Source organism: Budorcas taxicolor, chromosome 1 (genome assembly GCF_023091745.1).
Source record: "Budorcas taxicolor isolate Tak-1 chromosome 1, Takin1.1, whole genome shotgun sequence".
Lineage (NCBI taxonomy): Eukaryota > Metazoa > Chordata > Mammalia > Artiodactyla > Bovidae > Budorcas > Budorcas taxicolor.
The window spans coordinates 163834740-163852138 of NC_068910.1; the positions used below are offsets into that span (position 1 = coordinate 163834740).

General features: G+C 36.6%; 1 protein-coding gene across 1 annotated transcript in view; it reads right to left on the bottom strand.

Annotated features, from left to right (window-relative positions):
- The window catches only part of SERPINI1 (serpin family I member 1), a 28820-nt gene extending 11834 nt beyond the window's left edge, over positions 1–16986 (bottom strand). The window contains exons 1-5 of the mRNA XM_052646957.1: positions 16737–16986; positions 15501–15731; positions 13478–13672; positions 11127–11331; positions 4367–4464 (exon numbers count right to left, since the gene is read on the bottom strand). Coding sequence (XP_052502917.1) covers positions 4367–4464; positions 11127–11331; positions 13478–13672; positions 15501–15731; positions 16737–16986 — 979 coding nt within the window. The remainder of the gene's footprint in view (positions 1–4366; positions 4465–11126; positions 11332–13477; positions 13673–15500; positions 15732–16736) is intronic.
- Between the last annotated feature and the right edge of the window lie 413 nt (positions 16987–17399).

Sequence of the window (17399 nt, forward strand, 5' to 3'; positions counted from 1 at the left end):
ATTTTATTAGTTTTTAAATGTGTGCACCCAGTCATGTCTGATTCCTTGGGCCCCATAGACTTCAGCCTTCCAGGCTCCTTTGTCCATGGAATTTTCCGGGCAAGAATACTGGAGTGAGTTGCCATTTCCTTCTCCAAGGGATTTTCCTGACCCAGGAATTAAACCTGCGTCTCTTACATCTCCTACTTTAGCAGGTGGATTCTTTACGAAAGAGTATTAAAGAAGTCATACATACACAAGGTAAATTTCCAAACCAAATACAGTGGCCTATGAAGTCAAAAGCCCTCTCTCACCTAATAGCTTCTGTCCTTGAGGCAATCACTGCTATCATTTTCTAAGATATTCATAGTATTCTGCTCATTTAAAAGCTTAAATACGTACTTACGAGGAGGTGGTCTAAGATGGTGATGGAGCAAAATCCTGAACTCTGCTTCCACAGACACCAAATCTACTGCTATGTATGGAACAATGACTGCTAGAAAAGAATTAATAAGCAGCTGACCAATGGGAGGGACCACAATAAGTCAAAGGGCCTCATGGAGACAGGTAGGAGAGGCAGAGGATCAGTCTCACCAAAAACCCCACAACCTGGTGCGAAGACCTCCAGTAGGGAGGGATTTCTGGTCCAGAGCTACTCACCCAACCCTAGGAACCTGCACTGAAGAGATGAGATCCCCAAATATCTGGCCTTGGAAACCTAAGGGGCTTATGTCCAGAGGACCCAGGGGCTGGGAAGACTTGAGACACTCCTTTTAAATGACATGGTCTCGCTTGTCCCAGGATTCAACACAAAGGCAGGAGTTAGAGAAGTGGCATGGATGAGTGCTGTGTTTGCTCTCTCCTTGTGCCTTGCTTGCACAGGCTCAGCCTTGCTGAAGTCTTGGGTGTGCCCTTCCCCCAGTGCTCATCCTCAGTCTTTCTAAAGGCAGGGGTGTGCCCTTCCCCCAGTGCTCTTCACCTGCATCACTAAAGCCGGGGAGTGAGCACAGTCCATGCAGGTACGCCCCTTAATTGCCTGGCCCTTGTGGCCAGAGGGGTTTGCATTTCTGCTGCTGCTGCTGCTAAATCGCTTCAGTCGTGTCTGACTCTGTGCGACCCAATAGGCGGCAGCCCACCAGACTCCTCCGTCCCTGGGATTCTCCAGGCAAGAACACTGGAGTGGGTTGCCATTTCCTTCCTCAACGCATGAAAGTAAAAAGTGAAAGTGAAGTTGCTCAGTCGTGTCCGACCCTCAGCGACCCCATGGACTGCAGCCTTCCAGGCTCCTCCATCCATGGGATTTTCCAGGCAGGAGTACTGGACTGCGGTGCCATTGCCTTCTCTCTCTGCCTTACTAAGAGTTGTTAAATGAAAGGAATAGATGTGGCACTGAATATAATTAATTTGTATAACTTAAACACCGTGAAATTTTCATTAAAGCAGAAAGTAATAACCAAATACATGTTTATAATTTTCCTAGGTACTTGTAAGGATTAGTAAGTGTCATAAACATTTTAATCAGCAAGGTTTTCATGTTATTTGGGGAAAAGAAGTATACATGTGAAAAGGACATCAACCACATAAGACAGAGCATATGGTGCCCCCAAAATGATGCAGGGAATAAATGCTATTGAATTTAGAGGAATGGAGAGGCAACTTTTATAGTTGTGTCACTAGAAGGTTTCTGAATGAATGATTTATAAGGCAATGTATATATTTGTGTGTGAGAGAGAGAGAGGGAAAGAGAAAGAGAATGAAGAATGTATTAGCTAGGGTGGCTGGTATGCCAGGATTTCCAAGACTCTGGCAAAACTAGAAATTTAAGAATCAAGGAATTCTCACTGAAAGCTTGAGAAGTTAACCTTACATCAGTTATCCTGAAAATCTGAATTGGGTAGTGTTTGAGGCCAATCCTGGATTTCTTACCGATATTTTAAGGAGTTAAATGATCCAAGAAATATAGTAGACAAGGTGGCCCCAGATAAACCTGTTCTCTCCTTCTCTCCCTTGTTTTATCCTCTAGCAGATGTTTCTGTGTGCCCAATCAATTCAATCATGTCCGACTATTTGTGACCCTATGCACTGCAGCTCACCAGGCTCCTCTGTTCATGGGATTCTTCAGGCAGGGATACTGGAGTGGGTTGCTATGCCCTCCAGGGGATTGTCCCAGTCCAGGGATTGAACCCGCATCTCCTACCTCTCCTGCAATGCACCAGGGAAGACCTAGCAGATGTCTACTGTGTACCAACTATGTGTCAGCCCTGGGTCAAGTACTGGGAATGCCTCTGAGAGCAGGAAGGATGCTGAGACAAATTCAGTGCTGATGGAGGCTTGTTCAAAGAGCAGAGACTTCCCACTATAGACTATATGAACTCTGAAAGAGACTAGGGTGATTTCAAATCTGCACTAATATGTACATTTATGCGCTACTGTCCCTGACAGTAAAGGCAATTGATTAAGTATTACCTTATAAACCTTCCAGATATGTGAAAAAATTTGAGCCACACTGATCACAATGATTGATTTGTCACTGCAATGATACTCCCTCAGGACTGAAAAGCAGCAAATATTCTGTGTGTGTGAAATAACTGCCTAGATGTTTGGGTGAGACAGTGAGGAATCTCTAATCAAACTGAACATAGAGCCATGGTAAGAAAGCAAAATACACTTATCCAGTTGGAATTTGGCCAGTATAGCAGAAAAATTCTCTGAATTCCTAAGGAAAGGAGCATGAGAACTTTAAATTTTCCTATGCTTGAACCATGAATATATTTCTGACTCAAGTACAATGTACCCATTACCTTCTGAATCTCCACGTAGAAAAGTTCTATTAGTGTTTGGGATGTAAGTTGTCTAAATGACGGGTAGAAGTTGTGGTATCGAATACATCAGTATCATCTCATTGCTAGAAGCTGAATGCTGGTTAGAAAACAATGTTCCCAAGCCAAAACCTGGGAGGATAAAGCATTTTTTCATTGTAGACTCCTTGAGAAATTCTTGAAAGCTATGCACCTGCTATCTCTGCCCTGTCTCTCTCTCTTGTACACACACACATACACACACATGCACCCCTATATGCAATTTCAGGGGTGGAGGCATCCACTTCTCTAAATTCAGTCCATGAGCCTTCACACTCCAGGTTGAGAAGCTATTATTCAGTCAGCTTGATTTTTCTATAGGTTGCTGCTTCAGGAGAGAAAAATCTAAGTTATTTCCTATAAACACATGAAAGGCTAAGGAATTTTTTTTTAATTACCTCTACTCTCTCTATAGTTGGAGACTTTGATTCAATAAATTGCATATAAAGAGGCCCTAAACATTCAGTATCTTTTTTCTTGATCTGTCTTTATCTCATCAGAAAAAGGATTATTTCCCATGTTCTATAGAAATAATGGAAAATAATCATCTAATCTAACTAAGACTTATACTCACAAGTGTCTTAGAATTGGCTGCTTTAAAGTATTTCCAAAAGAATTGTACATTTCTAAGTACCTTAACATTACTATTACTAATATGTTAATATTTTATCCTGATCAAATTAAGAAATCAAATAATTTAACTGGTTGTTTTCCTGTGGGATATTTAAAATAAATTACTCAACAGCTAATATGCCAAGTATATTTGAAGCTATTTCTTCAAAACCACTGTTTTTTATTGAAGACTTAGGACAATATTTAGGAGAAGGCAATGGCAACCCACTCCAGTACTCTTGCCTGGAAAATCACATGGATGGAGGAGCCTGGTAGGTTGCAGTCCATGGGGTCAAGAAGAGTCGGACACAACTGAGCAACTTCACTTTCACTTTTCACTTTCCTGCATTGGAGAAGGAAATGGAAAGCCACTCCAGTATTCTTGCCTGGAGAATCTCAGGGATGGCGGAGCCTGGTGGGCCGCTGTCTATGGGGTCGCACAGAGTCGGACACGACTGAAGCAACTTAGCAGCAGCAGCAGCAGGACAATATTTACATTATCTCACAGGTGTTATTTATAAAACATCTAGTTCTCACAGCAGGTACTCAGTTATCCTTTCTTCCTTCTTTCTTTCCTATATGATTTATTATAACCAGATATATTGAGATATTCAATCAATACATCTATTGATTATCTACAAGGCATTTTGTCAGATGTTATAAGATGTATAAGACAGGTCTTCTGGAGAATATAATCTACTGTCAAAGATAAGACATGAATCAGAATAACATAAATTTAATGTTATGACTGTATTTATAATTTTCTTATAGAAGTTAAATATATTTGCTATATTTATCTGGCAATTGATAAATATATTTTACCTCAGAACTCTGTAATAAACAGAGGCTTGACCATCATCATTATAAAAAAGCTTTTTGGAATATATATATATTTTTAATTGATGTTTATTTCCTACCAGACAAGGCTGTCAGATTTGCATTTTTGATGAAAACTTCGGTTACTCCAAGAGCCTTCAAAACATCTTTTAAATCAATTTCCTGTTCCACTGTGAACCTGGAGAACATAGAGGGGAAGAAGTATTTAGTTACAGCATATTGTTACCTGGGACAAGAATAAAATGTTAGATATGTTGATTTTTTAAAAGTCTATTTTATAGAGGATAAATTATGCTAAACCTGGCTTTTGACTGCATGTAGCATTTGATTATTATTGTAAAAAGAGGGAGTATTAAAAAGAATAACAACAGAATAGTATTACATTAATAAATAGGAAGCTATGTTGGTCTTAATCGGGAATCTCTTCCAAATCAATGCATTGTATCACCAGTATTTCCAGTGAAAAATATGGACCAGCCATGACTGTATTAATAAACAAACACAGTTTTTAAAAGCAAAGGCTTTTTATTAATTTTTTATAAAACGTGAAAACAGCTGGTTAGTACTATTTGCTTTTTAAAATATGTTGCCTTCTAATCAAAACATCATAAATACAAGTGTTTAGGCAATGGGCTGTGTCCTTAAAAAGCTAAGTCTGTAATAGTCACTAAATGTTATACTAGCATCATTTCTGATTTTCTGGTTTTAAGAAGAATGACAAGAGAATGGTTGCTATAAACAAGAGGAATGATCAGGAGAAAACCAATAGATGAGTAAATGTATAGCAAACATATTAAACTAAGTACTAAATGTTGTCTATATCCAACAGTTTAACTTGCACTCAAACATTGTTTACTTTGATACCACAAAAAGCAGATAGTGACTGTGAAAATAAAAAGCGGGATGAGTAGAAAAATATACTGCAGAATATATTCAATGACTTGAGTGAAATTTTAAAGTGTTTTCTGTGTATGCTTTGTCATTTATTTATTTGTTCGTTTATTTATTGGTCACAGATGGAGCTTACTATACAACAGAAACTTTTCCAACAGTATGCTGCTAAGTCGCTTCAGTCGTGTCGGACTCTGTGCGACCCCATAGACGGCAGCTTCCACCATCCCTGGGATTCTCCAGGCAAGAGTACTGGAGTGGGTTGCCATTTCCTTCTCTAATGCATGAAAGTGAAAAGTGAAAGTGAAGTCGCTCAGCTGTGTCCGACTCTTCACGACCCCATGGACTGCAGCCTATCAGGCTTCTCCATCCATGGGATTCCAACAGTATAAAATAGATCAATAAAAACAGATTAATTTAAATATCACTACAGCCCTTTGAGGTAGGTATTATTATCTTCAGTTAATATTAGAGGAAACTGAGGGGCAGAGAAATAAGTTGATTAAGTTGTGATGGTGGTGGTTTAGTTACTAAGTCGCATCTGACTCTTTGAGACCCCATGGAATGTAGACCACCTAGCTCCTCTGTCCATGGAATTTCCCAGGCAAGAATACTGGCGGGGGTTGCCATTTCCTTCTCCAGGGGATCTTCCTGATCCAGGGATCAAACCAAGGTCTCCTGCATTGCAGATTCTTTACCGCTGAGCCACCAAGGGAGCTCCACCTTGGATCATGGCTAATAAGTGGCAGAACTGAGATATGATCCAGGTAGTGTGTATACCCTGATCCGCCTAAAATAGGGACACGAAGGAAGATGTCAGTAAGAAATCCTTTTTACTTCTTAAAACCAGCTTTGTTTGTTTCACACTTCTGAGGCTGTTCAGATGAAGATGGTATTTGATAGAGATTGATTTTGAGCAAGTTCCCTAATTTCTGAGCCTCGATTTTGGGATGTGGAAAAGGGCAATAATAATGCCTACTTCACAGTATCATTGAGGAGATTAAATAAGGTTTCCAAATGTCTTAGGACAGCGCTATCATGTAGGAGGCGTGAAATAAAGGGCAGATACTGTTAACAGTACTTACTATATTGTAGCTATGTGCAACATTTACACTGAGTGTTTACCAAATCCCAGTGCAGTGCAGTGCTAAGTTGCTTTAGTCATTTCCGATTTTTTGTGACCCTATGGACTGTAGCTCACCAGGCTCTTCTCTCTGTGGAGTTTTCCAGGCAAGAATACTGGAGTGGGTTTTCATTTCCTTTCTCCAGGGTATCTTCCCTACTTCGGGATCAAACCCACATCTCTTACATCTCCTGCACTGGCAGGAGAGTTTTTACCATTAGTGCTGGTGCCACCATATCCTGGGCACAGTGCAAATTCCTTTATGCTTAGAATCTCATCTACTCATCCCTGTGATAGTCTCACGCAGTCCTATGAGATAGGTATTATTATCTCTGTTCCACAGAAGAATAAACTGAAGTTCAACAAAACTAAGCAACTTGTCCTAATCACACAGCTAGTAGGTGGCAGAATCAAGATATGAGCTGAGATCTTCCTGACTGAAAAGTGCTCCCCCCGCAACTAATCACCATACTTCCAACAATGGCTTCTTTAAAAACAGACAAACAAGCTACAGAAAGATTTTACATTTCACCCACTGATTTTAAAAATAAAAAGCCACAACACTGCTGTTTTTTTAAACCACAAGGCATGGCTGTTTTTGTAAAGGCATTTGATGTAATCTTGTATTTGCAACTTTCTATTATATCTGAATAAATTAAAGAGGTATATGGAGGGCAGAAACACTGGAGATTATGTGAAGCAAGTGTTAGAAAAGAACAAATATATATTACATATAAGGACATTTGTAAAAAAAAAAATATGTGTAAGAATCAATCAAACCCTTTGTAAAAAAAATCTAATAAAAGCATTCATGTTAAAGAACAAAATCAGATGGCTTATGCACCGGTTTTCTTTTAAGGCATGGAACTGAAGTGCTTTATTAGAAGACAAGCATTTCAAAGTAGCAGGATGGTTTCTCATTACAAAATAGAGAACCACTTATCCTTTGATTTCTAGCACTCTGATCACAAATGAAAAATCTGAGACTACAAAGGTCAGAGTGGAAAGATACTACAGCCAGTCCATCTGCATTCCAAGTAGAGATTTGATTCTGATGTTAGAAAAATCTTTTTATACCTAAACTGCATCAGTAAATCCGGAAAAGTAAAAATATATAATGAAGATGGCAATTTCATTAGAATCAGGTTTTAAAAATCTTACTTAGAGATAGATTAACAAAAGATAAATACTAGGACTTAGAAATAAACAATAGTAATAACAGATAATAATTACATGATCATTACTTTAGGGCAGGCATTACTCCACAGTGCTTTTTAAATATTTTACATATATTATGCATATATAAATAAAATATATTTTATATAGTAGCCAAATTATATTTTCTAACATGGAAAATTGGAAGAATATTTGGCAATCTCATTTAAATCTTAGAGATGTATGTATGACTGTGTATAAACCTTGTGGTATTTCACTGGATTTGTTAATATCACATAGAGATAGAAATCTTACCCTCTTTTGAACAGATTCTTGTATTTTGGATAAAAATATAATTTCAATTCAGCATCTGATTCCTGTAGGATTTATTGTTCAGGGGAAAAAAAATAACAATACAAAAGTAATTGCCTTTTCCATTCTCCCCCAACCCCCAAATACCCTATGCCTCTTAAGGAAAGCATTTTAAATAAATTTGTATAAAATCTGATATCAGTTCAGTTCAGTTCAGTCGCTCAGCCGTGTCCGACTCTTTGCGACCCCATGAATCGCAGCACGCCAGGCCTCCCTGTTCATCACCAATCTGATATAATAGAAAGTAAATACCTGTCAGATAGGATCAGAATGTGGGCAAATTCAGAAATACTAAGTTCAATTCTTAGAGTAGTGTCTCCATGTGAAAAAACAAACAAACAAGCTGTATAAGCCCTTTAAGACAGACACTTGAGTAAAGCTGGAACACAGCTATTAGAAAATTTTTACCTTTGCTAAAATTAAAGTCACATATATCATTACCCTAATCATTACCCTCAATGAACATTTGCTGGGTCCTAAAGCTCTAAAATGGAGGGGTGGATGGTTCCCATTGATTATTACTGACACACTGGCATTTGAAAAGAGTCAATCTCTTAAAAAAGGAAACCCAATTTATCTTATGTAGCTATTTAGCCTCCCACTCTGTGCATTAGCCATGCAGAAGGAGAACTGGTAGTATTTCTGGCAAAATGGATACATGGTAATTAACTGTGCCTAGTTTAGTAACAGGCATTAATATGAGCAAGAAAGCAAGCTAAACTATTTCATAATTGAAGAGTATCTCTTAGAAAATGAAAATTTAATTTTCTTCTGCTGCCGCATTCAATTTCTCAGTGGACAGGACCTGGAGGCCACATTTTCTAGTGAATATGGTTGAATGATAATATATGATACTGATTAAGCATTCATTTAGAATTCTTTTAAAATACCAAATAACTTTGCATCCTCATAGAATTAAATATTTGAGGAAATGCTACAGTTAATTCATAGAATTTAGTAAAAGATGCATTAATTCTGTACTGAGTTTCTGCTATCATCAAAAAGAATTCCTTATAAAATACAAGGGAAAATACAAAATTAATGATAAAAGGTCAGTAGATAAGAGTTTAAATCAGATTTAGTTATTTAAAGATTAAAAGTAAATGGTTCCTTTAGAGTTAAGATACATTGTTCATATATTAAATTGTTGTTATTGTTCAGTTGTGTCCTACACTTTTGCAACCCCATGGACTATAGCCTGCCAAGTTCCTCTGTCTATGGGATTTCCCAGACAACAATTCTGGAGTGGGTTACCATTTCCTTCTCCAGGGGATCTTCCCAACCCAGTTAATGAACCCACGTCTTCTGCACTGGCAGGCAGATTCTTTACCAATGAGCCATCAGGGAAGCATTCATGTACTAAATAATAGATGTAAATGATCATCTATTATAAAAACCCTTGGTTTTGTTTGTTAGATATTCATTGGCTATCTCTCCTTGAGAACAGAAATCTTTCTACATAAATGTATTATCATGGGAAGTTATACAAGTACCTTAGCCAGAAAGAAAAAAAATTGGGGTTATGATTACCTTAACTTTCATATGTAGACTAAGAAATATATGGCTATATATTATGAATATACAACTTTAAAATAAAGTACATATATAGTTCTAGCTAAAAATGTATATAGTTTCAAACAGTCTTTCATTAACAGAAACAAACATCAGCTAAAGTTTTGGAAAAATAAGTATTTATATAAAATGTAACTTTCAAATGATAATTCCTAATGTTATTAAAGGAATAAATATGAATTAGTTAATGAGTTTTAGTATTCTTGCCGGAATAATCCCATAGACAGAGGAATCTGATGGGGTCAGGGGCGTTGCAAAGCGTTGGACATGACTGAAGCTACTTAGCATGCATGTGTGCACAATGAACTTAAGTAATTCAATTTTAATACTAATATCTTATTTATCATCCTTCAGTATTCATATTAATCATGTTTTTAAAATTTTCTTAATATGGAATGAATATTGGAACTGTACTCCACATACACACAGGTGCATACTTCTTGGCTGTTTATCTATGTCTTGTTTTCTAGCCTAGAATTTACACATTATGTTTATAAATTTGTTGTTTGTATTTACTGGTCTAGCTCCCCTGTTAGGTTTTAAGGTATTCAGGGCAGCATAATATCTTCAGTTGGATTTGATTTTTGCAAACACTTATTGTGTTTCTAGGATGGGAGAGAGAACTGACTTTAAAAGAATTTACAGAAAAAAAAAAGCAAGACCTACAAAAAATTTAATTCTGCTATGGGATGGTAATTTGAGACTTCCCAGGTGGCACTAGTGGTAAAGAACCCACCTGCCAATGCAAGAGACAGTAAGAGATGTGGGCTCAATCCTTGGGTCAGGAAGACCCCCTGGAGGAGGGCATGGCAACCCACTCCAGTATTCTGCTTGGACGATCCCATGGACAGAGGAGCCTGCTGTCCTACAGTCCATAGGGTCACAGAGAGTTGGACATGACTGAAGTGACTTAGCAAACATGCACAGTAATAACATAAATGCATTGTCATAACAGGGAGGTGAATACATGAGGCAAAGTGAGGGTCATCTGCTCCATCACCTGGTTCTAGAAGAACTGGTGCCAGAGATGTAACCTGAAGGCCAAGTAAACAATACCTGGCAAAGACTCCAAGAGGGCATTTTAGGTTAATGCAAAAATGTACATAGACACCTAGAGGCATAAAAGGGCAGGTGACTGTGGAATAAGTACAAGCACACAGACAGTACCTACTACAAAGGATTTGATATGGTGAGTGGTCAGAGAAAGGGTTGAGAAAGTGGATGGCAGTCAGAATATCTAGGCCCCGCATAGCTTTTATTCTTTCAGTCACAGGGAAAATTTTAAGCTTCTTCCTGCTTATTTATGATTGCATCTTAACACCTAAAACATGACTTGTTTGCACTTCCAACAAAGTAGTTATTTTCCCCCAGCTACTATCAACTTCAAATATTAATGAACTACCAGAGACTGTCAATGCAAATGATATTCAGAGATAATCTATTGAAAAATCTTCTAAAATTAAGCTAAGGATATTGACTCATATCTGAAACTTGGTCTTCATAAGTAGCACTGAATGAATCAATGAGTCAGCCTGTGTCTCTGGGCAGAACTGAATGAGTGTGAAAGAATACTTTAAAAAGATGAAGAAGGAGGAGAAGGAAAAGGAGGAAGAGACGAGCAACACAAGACAAAATTCAAAAGCAGTGACAAGAGTTCCTCTGAGTCAGAACCCTCACTGATACCCTCTGCCCATGTTATCAGAGGGAGTTATACAGGAGTCTCTCACCTGGGCAGGTACACTTCCACCTTTTGCTTCTTCACAGAGTTTGCCCACTCTTCAATCAGCTGTGCTTTAACCAATGGCTCCAGTGTGGCCAGTGGAACTTCCTGTCTGGACAATACCAGCATCATACTTATCACATCTCCCTCATATGGTATTTCCAGGACTTGGTAGATGCCACCAGCTTCATTGGAGCCATCACTAAATTCCCCTAAAAAGGACAGAAAGGAGATAAAAGGCCCCCATCAAGGCTTGAATAAAATATTTAAATTTGTTATAACTTTCTTCCAAAATAATGTATAGAATATAAAAAATTCAGGCATCTGAGAAGAAGACAATTTATTTTAAAGCAGGCCCTAAAATTGTGATTCCTCAGCCCTACCAAATTAATTTTAGGATTTCCAGAATTGTTTCATATGTGTCATAGCATGTTCTCTAGACTTAACATTTTATTTTTAAGTGAGATACCTCAAATGAATATATTTTAAGGAAATCATTAAAAAAATGAAAAGTCATGATTAGAAAAATAAAGCTCTGTTAGTATACTGTATTGGTGTTTTTCTTTCTGGCTTACTTCAGTCTGTATAATCGGCTCCAGTTTCGTCCATCTCATCAGAACTGATTCAAATGAATTCTTTTTAACGGCTGAGTAATACTCCATTGTGTATATGTACCACAGGGGAGGTGGGAGGGGGGTTCATGTTTGGGAACACATGTAAGAATTAAAGATTTTAAAATTAAAAAAAATAAAAAAAAAAAAGAAAAGACAAAAAAAAAATAAAAAAGAAAAGGTTAATCAGCAGAAACCCCGAAAAAAAAAAAAAAAAAATAAAGCTCTGGATCCAAGTTGGATGTAAATCACATTTACCAATATCTACCTAATTTCTAAGAAGGGAAAAACTGACCATGTAATACCTGGTACTCTCGATCAGTCATGTCCAGCTCTTTCTGACCCCATAGATCCTAGCCCACCAGGCTCCTCTGTCCATACAATTCTCCAGGGAAGAAAACTGGAGTGAGTTGCCATTCACTTCTCCAGAGGATCTTCTCAACCCAGGGATCATCCACCAAGGAAGCCTACTCTATTATAATTACCATAGCTAAAAGTTTTGAGGCCAAGGTAGCACAGCCATCATGAAATCTGGAGCATTTATGGTGATTAAAATCTCCAAATTAGATAATTAGCTAATTGGCTTAGTGTTCTATGAATTAGCTAAATTGACCAGGCTTTTATTAATAATAATAATAAAGTCTTTAAAATAAATAACCCTGCAACTAGTTTAAATAACAAATGTAATGTTTTTGTTCTGAATATTTTCATTTAACTGATATCCTCTAGATATCACATTAAATATTTTGGTTCTCAAATAAATGGATATTTTCCTTTTGTATTTTGACTGTTAATTTAATTAACTGTGATTATAATCTGTTACTTTTATAATGTACCTTTGCATAGAATAAAATATTTGTTCTAACATATATTTAGCTTACTTACATTTCTGCTTAAGACAATAAATTATCACAGTTCAGCATGGTATGTAGAGAGGATTAGCACCCTAAATTTCTGAAAAGTCCAACAAAATATCCTTGAGAATAATGCCAAAGATGCTGACTTGTATCACAAATTATAGACTCTCAGTAAGTGAAACTATGAGTAATTATGCCTGATCATGCATATTTATGGGCTTCCCAAGCGGCACAGTGGTAAAGAATCTGCCCGCCAGTGCAGCAGATGCAAGAGACATGGGTTCAACCCCTGGATCAGGAAGATCCCCTGGAGTGGAAATGGCAACCCACTTTAGTATTCTGGCATGGGAAATCCTGTGAACAGAGGAGCCTGGTGGGCTAGAGTTCATGGGGTCTCAAAGAGTCAGACATGACTGAGAGAATAAGCGTGCGAGCGCGCGCGCGCGCGCGCGCGCGCACACACACACACACACACACACACACACACACAAGTCTGAAAGCAAAATTTTAAAAGAATGCTTATAGTTCAAAAAGTGATGGGTGTACAAATCAAGACCTGGGTAGAACATATGGTTCACTGAAAACTACCCCAAAGTGAATGGCTTTCTGGAGGAACTCAGAACATTCTTATACAAGGTCAGATATTTTCACATGAATAAAGCCACTCTGTATGTGTAATCAACTTTATAAACTAAACATATTGGAAAACTGTCACAACATACAATATTCACTCAGGATCTAATCAAAAGTCTTTGAAAATGGGGCCAAGAAAATTGAATTGTAGCCCAAATCAGATTGACAAGAAATCTGAATAATGAATATTTCATGTTTTTTCTTAGAAATTTGTTGATTTACTGTAAGAAGACAGAAAAACAGCTAAAATGTCTTACCATAATAAAATTCTCCTTGTTGGTACATCATTGGAATTTGGACTTCACTTTCATCATCTTTAGTGAAGGAAAAAGTTCTGGTATTTTCAGGTCTGAATTGTGACTTCCAGCTCCCCTTGAAATAGACAGCATTGATGAGGGCCAGATGAGTGACAGCGTCAAAATCCCTTGGGGATACCAAATCTTTCAACAGACCTATTCAGGAAAAGACAAACGGATGAAAATTCATATTAAATCAAAAGATGAAAGAATATCAAAAGATGGTCAAACTATCATCTGACAGAGTGATTAAGAACTTTATACCATTGGAATATTTACAATAAAAATTAAAAGTACCCTAACTTTCAAAGGAAAAAATGTTATACACACACACACACACACACACACACACACACTTACAGACTAAGGAAATCTAAAACACCCACATCACCTAAAATAACACTAGTAGTATTCGGACATTTGCACAAACTACAGAACCACGTACAACAGAATCTCTGGCTTCACTACTTCCTAGTTGCAATGATAAATGTAAAATTCAACACAGTGTGCATGCGCTCAGTAGCTCAGTCGTGTCTGACTCTGTGACCCTGTGGACTACAGCCTGCCATGCTCCTCTGTCCATAGAATTTTTCAGACAAAAATACTGGAGTAGGTTGCCATTCTCTTTTCTGGGGGATCTTCCCAACCCACGGATAGAACCCAGTCTCCCGCATTGGCAGGCAGATTCTTTACCACTGAGCTACCTGGAAAGCCCCCCAACACAGAGTAAGCATTCAACAAACATTTCTAAGTTTACTCTTGTACAATGTATATAATTTAAATGTCATCCAGTTCAAATGGTTTCCCCATGTACATCGGATATCTTTTTACCAAATGTAACAACTGCTTCTGAGTAAGTGAAAACAGATGTGTGAAAGCCAGTTTAACTCATGATATCTTATTTCTTATCATTTAAATGTTCCTATCTAAATCTGTTGGGAAAGACTTGGGGACTTTGGTGATGGCTGAAATTGTTTAAGGGGAGTTTGGAATTAACAGCTTTCAATAATTCAGTCGGATGCAGGTGAATTATTATTCTTAACTTACTCTTTGAATGTTAAAACACAAGTGTATTTTTTTTATGTTACATTTTAATCTCATAGTTAGAAACCATAGAACCAATATTCGCTTGGTACTCTCATTTTATTAGTTAGCACTTCTTTTTTTTTTTAAGTCAGCATTTTGGGGATTATGGGACAAAGAGTATGTGATCAGGGTCTTTTGTTGTCGCTGTTCCACCATTAAATGTATGAAGACTAATATTATTTTTGGAGTCTTGACAACATGAGTTAATTAATTTAATGAACAGCTAAAGTAATCTACTTTCAGTTTGGTCTTTTTTTTTTAATTCCAATTTCAATTATTTTGTTGGTAAAATTGGAAGATAGAATGGTACCATGTGAAACATTTGGAGAGTTTGAATACATTTGGATAATAAGATTTAGAAATAAAAATTAAAACAAATGCATCTTTTTCTAATCCCTTTCCATTTATTTGACTTAAAATGGGCTTCTCTTTTTAAAAGGAATCCTGTATAATTTTTTGATTACCAATTAAGTTCTGTGGTTTAAAAGTCGACAAATATCTTTAAACTCTCTTATTCTATTTTAATCACACTGTTAAGAGAGTCACCAACTGTCATTCTAAATAGTATCTAACTTATGAAATAGTCAGCTCTAGTAAAATTCCATACAGTAATAAGATTACTGTTCAGATGAAACTCACCACTGGAGATACACATTTCATATTAATTTATCAGTGCGAATATTCTATATATGTCAAAAGATTTAACATGTTTCTCCAATGTTTATTCATGAACAAGGTTTCTAAAATCGGTTGTAATCTATATAAAACAATTAGTAGACATTTAACTAAACGCAATCTAACATTCAAAATGTAAAAGGAACAAAGGGACAAATAATGTCAGAAGTAAAAGAAAGTTCAAACTAAGCTATTAGAGAAAGAAAGGAGCCAAATGACTTACTGTTTGTGTTATTCTCCACCCACTTATTGATATAGTTGGCCACAGCTACATTTTGACTGAAGTCCACGTGATTGATTTCTGCATTAAAATACTTTTTTATCATTTGCAAAAACTCTTCACTGATATGAAATCCATTTTGCACAAAGAGGGAATTGGCAATTTTCATCACATACTGGCTCTCTTCAGCAGTTACCATGTGAGAAAGATCCTTCAAGAAGGAAAATTCTTCACCTGCAAAATGACAAAGGATAAGTTCATTAGTGGAACAAACAGTGAAAGATCCTGGAGAGTGGAAGAGCATGAAAATACAGCAAGGAGGATTAAGAGAACAGGCCCATAGCAAAAGCACTGGCTTCTTCCCCACACTGACATGGTGAGGAAGTTGCAAGATTTGTGCAGTTTCTAGATGTTCAACTTTTGCAGTTTTATTACTGATATTATTTTTATTTTTTATTGATTATTTATCTATAAAGTAGAGATATTTGTTTTCTTTTAAAGTACTTAGGTTACTTTAAATTAGTCTTATAATTACCAGAAATATGAATTAATTTTTATTATCTAGTTTAAAAATCAAAATATTCCTTTTAGTAAACTTTTTAACTTTATAAATAGAAAATCCAGTCAAAATTGTATTAACTCTCAAGTTTTTAATGCATTAATTCATATGTATATTAGAAGTGTTAAACAGAAACTGTACATCATAGCAAAGTGATTACAATATACATTTTAGCTAGAAATTTTCTCCAATACAAAAGATTGTCATGATAGTATTATACAACATTCCAAAAAAATTCATGGTTGCTAGTTGAACAATGAAGATACAGTTGATTTTAAGTAAAAATTTCTGATATTTAGAGAATTTTTTCTGTAAAGCACTCCTAACAGTTGTAATTTCTCATTTATTTATGTGATAATTGATTAATTTATGCCTCTCTCTAAATTGGAAATGCCATCAGAGCAAGAACCATGTTTGCTTTTGTTAATCACAGTGAAGTTTATTTAAATAACAACAATGATAATAATAATAAAGATATCATTTTCTTAGATTAACTCAGCCAGGGATGCAGCTAAGAAAAAGAACTTTCTTGGGTTTCATAATGCTTGTCTTACTCATACCATCTTAGTGAGACTACTTTCTTACCCGGTGTAAATACTGCTGCCTCAGATATAGACAACACAATTGACCTGAAAGCTAAAGTCAAACTATTTTGAGAAATCAAACCTAAGCACACTTACCATTTTTCAGGCTGTCATATCCCATTGAGTGACGGATTTCTTTCAGGGTAGACCCCTGGGCTCCAAGTTCCAACATTCCCATTGCAAGGGTGACACTCAGTGGAGAAAAGAGAATATTTTCATCCTCCCCAGTGGCTCGAAGATGGTTATACATATTCACTGACAACTCAGCAATGGTTTCATCAGTGAAAGTGGTCCCTAAGGCCAAACTTTGCAGAACCAGCAAAGAGAAGAGTCCAAGAAAAGCCATGCCAGAATAATCTCAAGCCTGGAGAATAATAATTTACATATCAATTATTACCTCAGAGAAATGGAACCATAAAATAATAATAAAAATAATTTCTTGGAAAAGCTGTAAAGCAAACCAAAAGTTTTTAAACACATGCAGTGTTATTGTCTCTATAACAAAAGCTCATTAAGGGATTTGTTGGAAGATCCCATTAATCAATTAATAGTCAAATGAGCAAGTAATGCTGCTGAGTTCTGAGGATACTCCCAGGAACAAGATAGCCCTGGTCCCATCTTCATGAGGTTAAATAGATATAGATACATATTTAACAATGTGTGGTGCAGCTAATTTATCAGTTTTCACAGCCTCATCATATATGAGGCTTCTTTGGTTGCTCGGATGGTAAAGAATCTGCCTGCAATGCAAGAGACCCA